This window comes from Crassostrea angulata, chromosome 1 (assembly GCF_025612915.1).
Source record: "Crassostrea angulata isolate pt1a10 chromosome 1, ASM2561291v2, whole genome shotgun sequence".
In the NCBI taxonomy this organism is placed as follows: domain Eukaryota; kingdom Metazoa; phylum Mollusca; class Bivalvia; order Ostreida; family Ostreidae; genus Magallana; species Magallana angulata.
The window spans coordinates 35259788-35273884 of record NC_069111.1 but is presented as its reverse complement, the minus strand read 5'-3'; the positions used below and the strand labels follow the sequence as shown (position 1 = coordinate 35273884).

Here is a 14097-nt window from a genome sequence, read left to right as displayed (position 1 = left end):
ATATACATGTAGCTGTAAATGGGTACCGTTGTTAAGATGAATAAAGCTTTACACTGGGTGTAGAAAAATGCTCCCATATGCAAATTGATACCATTTCTCTGCTTCTCAGTATTGGGAAGTAATTTTTGTTACGATTCTACTATCGAAGAGGAAATAAATGACTCACCTACTCTGCATTACAAGAGCGCAGTATATATGTACCATGAAGCTTGTGATGTGTTTTACAAAAGAACTATAACGACAAAGTCCTAAATCTTTTCAGTCTTCAAGGTGATCTTCAACGAGCAAAAGTATACATCAAATAATTTCAGTTCTTATAAGTTCGTTTTATTGGTATTAAATTAAAACCTTTGATAGACTATGAATATAATGATTGCAAGTACATTAACCAGATGATCATCGATATTTTATATATGAACAAGCTTGCCTCAAAACTTAGCAAAGGAGAGAAAGAAGGGAAAATTTAATAACAGATTAAGAACTTGTTACTTATTAAATATAGTAATACATATCTACATGTAAGGCACACGTACGTGTACGTGTAAAATAAGTAAAGGCTATGTGATATCGCGGTCGATTAGATGCACAGGCCCACATCAAATATTTGTAATCGTATTATAAAGGTGGTGGTTCGTTGTTTTTTTTTACTGCTCAATACCTTCATACGTCCATGAACCAATTAAAAAAAAGCATTTTATTGTTTAAATATTGGTCCTTATTTATAAAAATTCCAGCATTTAGTGTCTAAGACCTTGAGATATTAATGTGGATGATAGAAAACCATATTAAAGAAATAATGACCCCCCTCCCCCAGCCCCCCCCCCCCCCCCCAAATCCGAGCATGTAAAATACACACTGATATTTTTGAAAGGGTTAGGATTGTTAAAGTTGATTTTTGTACACCATTGCAAATTTCATATTCTGTATACTGTCGTATGATTTGCTGACCTTACATGTTATGTGTACATTACATGTTTTTTTGTACTGTATTTTATTTTTGTATTGGGAGATCGAGGGCGGACTAGGTTTCTGAACTTGTGCCCAATCCCAGTTGTAATTTTGTACAATAAAAATATGTTTATTTAAATCGATTGTAAAAGAACAGCTAGTACTTTCGAACTCATGACTTGAAGGTCATTAAATATTAGCCAATGCTCTATTTAATCTCAATAGAACCTACGTCACAATATTGAGCTGTCCTTTTTTATCATTTTTTTCTTTCATTTTGCAAAAAATGTTTTTTGACGTGAAAGTCTTAACTACATATAGCTGTCGCAATTAGGTAAATTCTGCAAGCTTGGGGCGTATACATGTAGATATACCTGGTATTTACATGTACATATAAATCATGTTATTTTTTTTTATTTTCTGTTGTGAGTAGCAAATTCAGCTTTATATTTATAAAGATCTCGACCGGGATCAGGAGGGGGGTTTGTTTCGCCAAACTTACATGTGTTCGAAAATAATTTTGTCAATTATGCTTGGTTTGTAAACGGAATTTAGAAAGTTATGAATTTAAATCATTTTAACAATGTCAACATATACACATGCATATTTACTTCCTTATTGGAGGCAGGAGCAAAACGTTCTTTGAGACGCCTTATAAAATCTATTGATTAAATCGGGTGCAAGGATGAATTAAATTTCATTGCTATATATATATATATCAATTTGATTTTCTAAAATAGCCCATATGGCCTAACAATAGACCTTTTATTTAAGTGCGTATGGGACACTTTCAAAAGAGCCAACCATATAAAGGAAAATGTTCCTTTTTAGCTCACCTGAGCTGAAAGCTCAAGTGAGCTATTCTGATCACATTTTGTCTGTCGTCCGTCTGTCTGTCTGTCCGTCCGTCTGTCTGTCTGTCCGTCTGTCCGTAAACTTTTCACATTTTCAACATCTTCTCAAGAACTACTGGGCCAATTTCAACTTAACTTGGCACAAATCATCCTTAGGCAAAGGGGATTCAAAGTTGTGAAAATTAAGGGCCACACTCGTTTTCAAGGGGAGATAATTAGAAATTAATGAAAAATTTCGAGAAATTTTCAAAAATCTTCTTCTCAAGAACCAGAAAGCCAGGAAAGCTGAATCTTGTGTGGAAGCATCCTCAGGTAGTGTAGATTCAAAGTTGTGAAATTCATGACCCCCGGGGGTAGGGTGGGGCCACAATGGGGGGTCGAAGTTTTACATAGGAATATATAGAGTAAATCTTTAAAAATCTTCTTCTCAGAAACTAATCAGCCAGGAAAGCTGAAACTTGTGTGGAAGCATCCTGAGGTAGTGTAGATTCAAAGTTGGGAAAATCATGACCCCCAGGGGTAGGGTGGGGCCACAATGGGGGGTCAAAGTTTTACATAGGAATATATAGAGTAAATCTTTGAAAATCTTCTTCTCAGAAACTAATCAGCCAGGAAAGCTGAAACTTGTGTGGAAGCATCCTCAGGCAGTGTAGATTCAGAGTTGTGAAATTCATGATCCCTGGGGGTAGGATGGGGCACAATGGGGGGGTCGACGTTGTACATAGGAATATATAGAGTAAATCTTTAAAAATCTTCTTCTCAGAAACTAAACAGCCAGGAAGCTGAAACTTGTGTGGAAGCATCCTCAGGTAGTGTAGATTCAAAGTTGTGAAAATCATGACCCCCAGGGGTAGGGCGGGGCACAATGGGGGGTCGAAGTTTTACATAGGAATATATAGAGTAAATCTTTAAAATTCTTCTTCTCAGAAAATAATCAGCCAGGAAAGCTGAAACTTATGTGGAAGCATCCTCAGGTAGTGTAGATTCAAAGTTGTGAAAATCATGACCCCCAGGGGTAGGGTGGGGCCACAATGGGGGGTCGAAGTTTTACATAGGAATATATAGAGTAAATCTTTGAAAATCTTCTTCTCAGAAACTAATCAGCCAGGAAAGCTGAAACTTGTGTGGAAGCATCCTCAGGCAGTGTAGATTCAAAGTTGTGAAATTCATGACCCCCAGGGGTAGGGTGGGGCACAATGGGGGGTCGACGTTGTACATAGGAATATATAGAGTAAATCTTTAAAAATCTTCTTCTCAGAAACTAAACAGCCAGGAAGCTGAAACTTGTGTGGAAGCATCCTCAGGTAGTGTAGATTCAAAGTTGTGAAAATCATGACCCCCAGGGGTAGGGTGAGGCCACATTGAGGGGGGGGGGGTGTTAAAGATTTACAAAGGAATATATAGAGTAAATCTTTGAAAATCCTCTTCTCAAAAACTAATCAGCCAGGAAAGCTGAAACTTATGTGGAAGCATCCTCAGGCAGTGTAGATTCAAAGTTGTGAAAATCATGATCCCTGGGGGTAGGGTGAGGCCACATTGGGGGGGGGGTGTTAAAGTTTTAAATAGAAATATAGAGTAAATCTTTGAAAATCATCTCTCAGAAACTAATCAGCCAGGAAAGTTGAAACTTGTGTGGAAGCATCCTGAGGTAGTGTAGATTCAAAGTTGTGAAAATCATGACCCCCAGGGGTAGGGTGGGGCCACAATGGGGGGTCGAAGTTTTACATAGGAATATATAGAGTAAATCTTTGAAAATCTTCTTCTCAGAAACTAATCAGCCAGGAAAGCTGAAACTTGTGTGGAAGCATCCTCAGGCAGTGTAGATTCAAAGTTGTGAAATTCATGATCCCTGGGGGTAGGGTGGGGCACAATGGGGGGTCGACGTTGTACATAGGAATATATAGAGTAAATCTTTAAAAATCTTCTTCTCAGAAACTAAACAGCCAGGAAGCTGAAACTTGTGTGGAAGCATCCTCAGGTAGTGTAGATTCAAAGTTGTGAAAATCATGACCCCCAGGGGTAGGGTGGGGCCACAATGGGGGGTCAAAGTTTTACATAGGAATATATAGAGTAAATCTTTGAAAATCTTCTTCTCAGAAACTAATCAGCCAGGAAAGCTGAAACTCGTGTGGAAGCATCCTCAGGCAGTGTAGATTCAAAGTTGTGAAATTCATGATCCCTGGGGGTAGGGTGAGGCACAATGGGGGGTCGAAGTTGTACATAGGAATATATAGAGTAAATCTTTAAAATTCTTCTTCTGAGAAACTAAACAGCCAGGAAAGCTTAAACTTGTGTTGAAGTATCCTCAGGTAGTGTAGATTCAAAGTTGTGAAAACATGATCCCTTGGGGTAGGGTGAGGCCACATTGGGGGGGGGGTGTTCAAGTTTTACAAAGGAATATATAGAGTAAATCTTTTAAAATCTACTTCTCAGAAACTAATCAACCAGATGATTCTTTATAATTGTTAAGACTTTGGCTCCAGGACAATTCTTTGGCCTCACAAGAAGGTTCAGAGTTTGATGTAGCTTAATATCCCATATATAAACAGTTGTAAAGGATCTTTTTGAGGACTGCAATACTCAACATGTGATATGACTATAAAATCATCCTGTTAGAAAAGGGACTAATGATTATAAACATAAGAATATCCAGGGGGAAAAATGGATTTTATTTTTACAGGATCTACATGTATTATTGTACATTGTCCAGATTGTTTGTATTATGACTTCATTAAGCTGATTTTATCATACCCATTGTTCCTCAGGTGAGCGATGTGGCCCATGGGCCTCTTGTTTCTGATTGACAAAGAACGCTAGGCTAGTTCGACGGAATCAAATCACACAGTATTACGAAAAGCAGAGGAATTTAATCATGTGTAAAATAGAAATAAACCTAAAAGTTTTGTCCATTGTTATAAAAAGAAGTTTTCAGTATCATGCAGGTTGATTAAATTTAATCTAAACATATTTTACTGAGAATTCAAATTAATAGATTGGGTAACAGGCAAAATCTATGTAAACTCTCTCCAACACCCTCATGCAGGTTATTGGTTGTATCATTAAGTTATAAATTTAAAGGTGCATTACTCACATTTATTTACTGGTCAATCTTTTTTAAATTTTTTTGGCTGGTCATCGTCAACACAAGTTAAAATACCGGTACTTGTACTTAGATCAAATCACCCTTTGCAGGTTTACTTTCGTTTACATTTAACAGTTTAATTGATACAGTGTACATTCCAAATGCTCATAAAAATGTAAATTTCTTTTTGAAATACTATCCTTTAACAAAAGAGACCCCCCCCCTCTCTCTCTCTCTCTCTCTCTCTCTCTCTCTCTCTCTCTCTCGTCTGGCAGATAACCAATGAATCCTGAAGATGACCTACATCCATCTACAAATTATTTTTTCATCCAATCAATTAACTATATTTGAACATCCAAGTTACAAAGTAAAAAATAAATAAACATCTTTATTGGATTTTGTTTGTTCCGGAAAGTCGATACTTTAAATAAGACTGTACGGGTTAATCTTCTTTGAGAGCTCATTTTAAAATAAGAAATATTTACATACCTAGTAGATGTAAAAAAGCCACTCTTCTGACTGCATGATTAATTTTTCAGTATTTTCATTTAAAGAAGATTTCGAATGTTCTTCAGGAATAAGGAATCATTCTTTGGGTATTATGGTCGGGGTGTGTGTGTGTTTTTTTTTTATTAAAGACGTATGGTGTCACAAGAAATTTATGTAAATATTGAAATTGTTATTTGCCCTTAGATGGAAACCAAGACAGAGAGTTAAGTATCGAGACTCGTTGTCTACTTCACTTGTGTGTGCTAGAGTATCACAAGTCTAAGAATTGATGACGTAGCAAACAAAATGTTCACATTTTTGTGCGAATTTTGGCAGATAATGATAGTCTTCAGCATGCAGCAATCAATGCTAACCTTGATCTTTGGTAGAAGAGATGGCCTTTGAACTTAAATCATTCAAAACTCGAAGCAATCCACCAAAGTCATGGAATAAAAAGGCTTAATTTAATATTTTTTTTCGGAAATCATTATCTTTGTCACATAGAAGTCACTGCAAACCTCATTTAGGACATTATCTGGGGATTAGGGTGGGTGCATACTAGTATCTTCTGTTGATTATGAGAAATAAGAACACATACAATTCATTGCAGCTATAATTGTCGCATTTTTACCTTTAATTTTAATCATTTAGGAAAAGATCCTTTAATTTAAAAGGATAGTTAGGAGAATGGGCTATGCACTAGAAGGAAAATATCCCGTCTCAAAACTATCATAGCTGACCAAAACTTAGAACTTGAACACAATTTGTGCGACAGTGCTATAAGTAAAATGACATACATGCTAATACATTGATCATTTATTAAGAGAAAAAAGCTGAATGAATGTGATTTTTTTTTCATACAAATCTATTTACAGAGTGACGCTTAAAAAGGCTAATAAAAATATAATTTGATAGGCGAATCATATTTTAAAAAAAAAAATTGAAACCAAAGTTCATGTATCTTATCATTAGTTCGCATTAGTAGAAAAAATCCAACATTTATGTTATTGTTCTAAAAATGCCCATGAATCTACAGCAATTCTGAATTGCAAAAACATGCGACATTTTCCTACGCTAATGTTCTAGCAAAAATTTAGTCCTTGTTAGATTCTAAAATATTTCAAAGCCAAATTGTTTAATAGTAAAAAAAGAAAGAAAAATATGATATTCTAATTTCCTTTCAACTAGATTTAATGAAAATTAAATCAAATTTCCTTTGACATTTCGAAAATCGGAAAAGACTCCTTCATGAAGTTAATCGTTAGTTACAATAGAAATGGTGGTTGTTGCAAATTATTTGTATAATTCAGGTATATTTTCTACGCACACTTATTTTTACTTCCTGCAAATCTTATTGATCTATAAATATTATGCATACAACGGCGGTAGGATTTATCACGACGTAAAAAAAATAAATATAAATTTGTATAGACAAGATGGAATTTTTCAAATATTTCCTATTAAAGTTGTCAAAATTTGTATATGTGTATGCAATAAGATATGTTCAAATAACATTTTTGGGAGTTGATTTTAATCAACTCTCCTATGCAGTTACTCTAGCAAACCGAAAGTGAAACCGTGTTTGGACCTAAGCACAAATCATCACCGCTGACAAGACTAAGTTCTTGAAAATAATTGAGAAAAATTCGATGTAATGTATGCTGAAGCATTGTTTTTCAAGAAAACTTATCTATAAACACATTGAAAATGGTCAAATTTTATATACTACGAACAATTAAGATATTTTTGTAGTCTCATGTATTCCTACGCCAGTTAATATAGTCTCGTTCAACCAGACGCTCAGCTGTCTCCGTACATGTAAATCTGCGACAAGCAGAGAGGGGGCTCTCTTATTGTTTAATAATGATTAAATAATTAAATAATAATTAAGCCGAGCGTCTAGTTAAACGAGACTAGAGTTCGATATCATTAATAGTGCTTGGATCCAAACAATTTTTAGAATTGTTTCGATAACTAATACATACTAGTAGTTGAAATCTATCTTTAATATTACACAACATGATTCATATGGTTTTCTCGAAATTCTTGTCGGTAAAGTCTAAAAATTCATATTATGAAATAGTGCTTAATTCAAATACAAACTAGAAACTAATTGCCATGCAAGATAAATTGATTTTAAAATAAATGATAATCGATAAAATCAAATCCCGTCAGTACTTCAGTACTTTGATTTTATTTGGCGCGTCCACGTACCCGTCGCACCATATCAATATATTCATTTTGTACAATATATTTGTATACGGAGAGGGGCGGTCTATCTTTCTGATTTTGAATGACGGAACCAATTCCAATCGTTTATTTGTATATATAAGAAAATTGTTCTCGAATCAAACAAGGCATTTGTAAATAATTGAGATGACACGAAATCTTTAAAAAGTGGCGTTGAATTATTACGCTTTTAATTCAAAGATTTGGCGGACAGAAACAAGTATAAGGACCTACCTTAATCCTTTATCATTTCAAGTGCAAAAAGAAAGCGAACGCATGAACTATAAGGTATACATAATTATTCATATGGAAATAATTAAGATACCTCAGGGAGTTCTGTCTTAATAGGCCGTTCACATCGACCCCTGTCCCCCACATGGAAGCCAATTGATAATACCCGATCATTCAAGGTCGCAACACGTCATCTGTGCCCACACGAAAGCACACGATGAATAAACATGTAAAAGAACGACATGCACAGTGTCATATGGAAGCCTCGCTTCAGCAGAAATTCTACAAAAGACCCTGGCATTATCTAAACGTGAAAGCGTCGGCGTACAAAAGGCCTGGCATTCAACCTTTTTGCTAGGAATAAGGTGACAGTGGTTGGCTTTGAAACATTTGGGGTTAAAGACGAAACGAAACGACAGTGAATGATAGTGTTTTAGTATAGGTGTTGACATGGTCATGTGGAAGTGGCTGTTCCTCTGGACCTTTCTTGAGAGTTTTGTGTGGATACATTGTTTCTTACTTCAGGAAGGAAAGTAAGATTTCATATGCACAACAAAGAGTTTGGATAGCCACGTTTTCTGATAACTGGGATTTTTTAAATGAGGAATTTTCCATTTGAATACAAAATAGGGATTTCATTTTTCAAATAATGAAGGTCTATACGTCAATTAAATACGGAACATGTGCTAGATTATTACTAGTATTAACTACTATACTTTTTTAATTTCGAAAAAAATATTAAAAAAGTGATTTACTGCGGAACAAAACTACTGTGGCAAAATAATCCGTGGGCATAATTTTTCGTAGCACGGTATGCTCTTCGATTAACATTTTATTTTCGTTCATCAGCTCAACAACGAAATCCACGAAAATATATGAAATCACTAAATACTGATTTCTTTTTATGTTTTCCCAAAAGTGTGGAAACAAAATCGTTAATTTTTGGCTTATGAAATAAAACAAACTTGAAAGTAGGAAAAACATGTATGACTGTTTACATTTTACAGGCTATTGAAGACCTCGGGCTCCGAAATACATATAAATAGGGTGTTTCATTTTTGTCAGCCTTCTTTAACGTTTCAACGATTTTCTGATCGGCTAAGAGGCTATACAGTCTACTTTCAACAATATCTAAATGATAATACGTTCGCTATCTAGAGAATGAACTTTAAATCTGAAGATATTAAAACGTCTCCCGTAAAATTACATCTTGGTCATTGCACCGAGTTGTTTTTTTGTTTGTTTTTTTTTCATGAACTCTTGCATAATGTAGCCTTTAAAGGATCAAAAAATCAAAATACCCTTGAGTTAAATGAAACGTACATAGATTCTTTAATACGAAATTGTATTATAATTTCTTTTAAATTAAAGTCTAAATGTTTTTTAAAATGATAATTGTTAGCTCTGAACTTTAAAATGATCTCGATTCAAATGCACGCGCACCAGTGTCACAGAGAACGATCTTTTTTATGTGACCTTCACCTCTAGCATTTAAATCATTTTTGTGCAAAGAGTGTTTTGATATTATCCTTATTTAATATTACCTATTTGTTTAAGTGAGAAAAAAATTGTGAAAATATCCGAAGCGTTGACGTTTTTCCTTCTCTTATTATTGGTGAGATTAGAATAAGACTATATTAAGTGATCGAAGAATTTCAAATAACATGAATTTTGAATTAAACGACTTTACAATATGCAGCTTATATTTATTGTTTAAGAAATAAACAGCAAATTAAAAAGTTCACCGGGATATGAACTTGGTTGGTCACGTGATCAAATCCCGTGGATTGCCCGAAGGGCTTCTCAGAAGATTTGATTACTTTATGAACACGCATATACTTAAAGATGTTTATCACAGCAAATTCAGATGAGTTTTGGGTTAAACAAATATTTGTAAGCCACTTTCATATTACATCCTTAGCATTCTTGTGTTATTGTTTGAAGTTCCCACTTTCTATATATTCTGCCGGGATCAGTTAAATATAATAATCGGAGGCGGTCCAAAATAGAAAAAAAACCCGCAATTTATTTCAATGTTTTATATGTGAGTCGAACATATATTTTATATAAGTGTCATAAATATATACATATATTTAAAAAGTGTTAACAAATACTTTATAATACTTGCTTTTAAGCAAATTTAAAAATATAAGTATTTAAACCTTTTTGTCTTGTTTTATTATAAAATTTTTCATATCCTTGAATAAAAAAAAATTATCTCATGAACCTTTTATTTGCAAGCAAAGCATTTTAAAATTTTCCAGTTTCCTTTTTTATAATAATAAAAAATACGAAAAAAAATTCATGTAAAATAGCTACCCCTTATATCGCTGTTTAGGCAGAGAATCAGATCATTTAAATCACTAGACTAATTGGGATGTTTCTTTATTACACTGATGGTCGGTAATTATGTAACAGACACTGCACGCGTTTATGCACGCTGCATAAAAAAATAAATTCGATATATGACCCCAAAGACAACAGCATGGATTAGAATCAAGGGGGTCGGTGGGGGTGGGGGTGGGGTGGGGGTAAAGACCGACCTGTTAAAAATGATTGTAAAAAGTATATAACATGACCCCTTCATTTTTAGAAATAAAGAATTAAAAATAGATAAACAACAATTAACCAAAAGGCGTAACATATATACACGTGTATGTACTATATTACAAAGCATTCCCAATGATCGAATCGAGTAAGTTGGTCCTCTAATGGCATTGCCAAGTAAAATATTAATATGTTGATTACATGTAGGTTCAGTAAACGATCAGCCATCGAACTCAACGAATACACTAGCTGGGTCAAATGTTTCGTCAAATATAGAAATTGGAATTAAGCATCCATGCATGTTAGGTAGATATACAAATTAAAAACTTATGGTAAAAACAAACTTGTTAATGGAAAGTAAAATATCGATCGAAAATTAAAGATTTTTTAAATTGAATATAAGAATATTTCTTTTAAATATATAATTTTTCTGAGAGGGCTGGATACTAAAAAAAATTAATTTAATCTTGTTGACAATATCGCATTGTCTCGAATACTGAAAACGTACGTTTTTAAATTCCATGTGTCAAAAACCTAATTCGCGGTTTGCTGTGTTTATACATTTCACGATGGATTTTATTTCACCGAGAATATACTTTTCTAAGATGAAATTATTATGATTCTATGAAATATATTTTCACGAGTGATAAAAAATTTACATCACTTAAACATTTTTTCAATCTTTTCTGTTTTCATTTAAGTTATAATAGCGGAGTCTTTTAAAAATCAAAGAAAATGTAGTAAAACTCGTTTAATTGCTGCAAAAAATATCATTCTAATATTTTTTGCACCAAAGTCACAATGGTTAAATGTTCGCATAAAAGTGTATGTGATCGCAAACATAGTGAAATATAAACACTACTGGTATGATATATTTATATATAATTTCAGTTGTAGAACTTGTTTATCAATCGTTATAAAATAAATAAAGTTCATTTTTTAAAAATATATATTTCACGTCTACGATAGTATTGAAAATATGAAAATAAAAATTACAATACATATATATAGCACTGCTAAGTTATATTAAGTTAAAATACAACTAAACTAAAAAAAGGACGGTGGCATAGGCGTCGGAACCGGGGGGGGGGGGGGTAGAAGGGGCTTAGCCCCTCCCCCCATTTTTTTTGGACTAACTTAGACCTAACCATTAGGCACAGAGCAGAATAGAGGGTTCAGCCTCCCCACTTTTTTCGCAGGAAACATAATTGTTCCGTAATGTACGTTTGAAAGATTGAATCTAGCCCCCCCCCCCCCCCCCCCACGGATTAGGAATTTCGTTATTTTTGTAAAAAAAAAAAGAAAATTTGGTATAGGTAAGATTTTTTTCTATTGGAACTATAGGTATACTCCCCCCCCCCCCCCCCCCCCGGATTAGGATTTTCATGTTTTGGGGGGAAAATGTTATGGCCGGAAAGATTTTTTGTTTTGGAAGTATAGGTTTACCCCCCCCCCCCCCCCCCCCGGATTAGGATTTTCATGATTTTGGGAATTAGGTTTTTTTCTCTCAATATTTCTGAGGATCAGTCTAAGGGGGGGGGGGGGGGGGAGGATACCTATACTTCCAAAAAAAAATTATTACCTACCAACATTTTTTTTCTCCTAAAACATGAAATTCCTAATCCGTATGCCTCTGAATCCAACTTCTCAATCTTTCAAATGTAAATTTAGGAACAATAATATTTCCTGCGAGAAAAAGTGGGGGGGGGGGGGGGGGCTGAACCCTCTATCATGCTATATGCCTAATAGTTAGGTCTAACTTTGCAACAAAAGTGGGGGGGGGGGGGGCTAGCCCCCCCACCCCCGGTTCCGACGCCTATGCCGTGGGTATCCGACGATGTTCGGAGGGCAGATGCGGATGTTTGATTTGATAGAATTACAATCAAACTTCATCTAACAAGTTATATTCGTTTAATTTTAAAATTAGAGGACGCATTTCTGGATCTGCTCTTCTGGCAAAGGACATCGTTCATGTACATTGTACGTCTATGATTATTGATTATTTTAGTACATCATGATATAAGATATCAGGGTTATGCATTAAAGCCCCCTCCCCCCCCGTAAAAAATCCCATGGTCTATAGGGGTAAGTGAAGGAACTCCGAAGCGTACGGGAAAATTAGTCGTTTTATTTTGACTTTATTATATACAAAATCGTAAAATTACTGTTTTACAGTTTTTCTGTTTACTTAGTATTTTCCGTTTAAAACATTCCCAACGCTTATACAGTTTGCACGGAAAACGGTTTGTTGCATCAGAGCAACACAGAACACGGAAAGATAAAATTGAAGCCACTATGGGAACTTAACACACTCAGGGATTTGACTCAATCTAAGCAAAACCACAAAATGTGGGGTATAGCATACTATACATGTGTCATGTTGTAAATTTTGAATTTACTGGGTGGCAGTAACTACAAAATTTACAACATGACACATGTGTACCCTTTATTGTTAACGTTGTTGTTCAGATTGGGTCAAATTATCTCTCTGTAAACACATACTGAATCACTGATTCTTTTTTTCAGGCCACACGTTTGTAAGGAAACCTGGACTGAAAAGGAAAAATACGCGAGAAAGTGTTCGTTTTGGAGCTGGGGTCGATGCACCACATACAGGTAAGCTATTTGACGTAATGGTTTGAAACATTATAATAAGCTGGTGACTGGCAGACTCCATATATACGCGGATCTTTATCGGAAGAAGAGAAGGATCAGGAAAGGGGTGATGTTAGGAGATAATTAATTAATGGCATATTAAACATCAACATCGTTATATTAAGGTGGACAAACACATCATCACAAAAAGGCTGACCTCTGATCAAACGACATTTCGTTTTATTAAAAGGATTTTATCGACGGAAAAATGTCATTTACTCCATAGCTGCATGAGTGGATAACGCGTCGGGCTTGTGATCCGTACACTTCGAGTTCGAATCCCTCAGGGGCTTTTGTTTTTACTTACTGAATTGAATTTTTTAGATATTCATTTTTTATCCCCAAACTGCAAATTTTTCGTTTATTTGACATATTTACAGTTTATTTATCATTATATATTTTATAATCAAATAATTTACTGTTAATTTGAGTGACTTTTTCCTGGTGCGTTATTCCACCTTAATTAAGCTAGGCGCCTAAAAAATTCAATGGAAAATGTCAGATATTTCGAACTGTGGTACATAACTTGAAAAAACAAAACTGTACAGCGTGTCAGAACACGGTTAAAGTATCAGAATGTTAACAAATTCAATCCATGTTTTCGATGAACTGCAAATGGAGGGGGGGGGGGTGTCAGGTTGATCCGGGGTACGAGTTATCTAAGGTGTGACGTCAAATGGCGCGAAGGGTAGACTCTGGATTGCTGAAGACATCATTTAGTGTCGGATGCCAGTAGCTGGTGGCGACGCATGATACCTCGTGGTTGTTTTTATGTATATTTGTGTAATCTGTTTAACAAAATGCACTAACTTGTTGTCCAAGGGGAGCAATCGTGGGAACTTTTTGCTCTATTTTCAATTTGCTTCAGCAGCTGTCGCGTTGCTAGCTTCATCGCCATTTTTAGTGTTCGGTTGTTATAAAGTTTTATCTTATATTCTTGTGTATTTGAAACATGTATATGTCGGGAGATAATGCTTGGTCAGTTGCAGTCTCCGTTGATACCAGTTAGCACGGTTAGTATACCCGAGGGTGGTGGGGGGGGGGGGGGGATACACAGGCCTG

General features: G+C 35.0%; 1 protein-coding gene across 1 annotated transcript in view; it reads left to right on the top strand.

Annotated features, from left to right (window-relative positions):
* Positions 1–8106: 8106 nt before the first annotated feature.
* LOC128183119 (uncharacterized) overlaps positions 8107–14097 on the top strand; it is a 32080-nt gene continuing 26089 nt past the window's right edge. The window contains exons 1-2 of the mRNA XM_052852016.1: positions 8107–8366; positions 12907–12996. Of these exons, the coding sequence (XP_052707976.1) occupies positions 8284–8366; positions 12907–12996 (173 nt within the window). The 5' untranslated portion in view covers positions 8107–8283. The remainder of the gene's footprint in view (positions 8367–12906; positions 12997–14097) is intronic.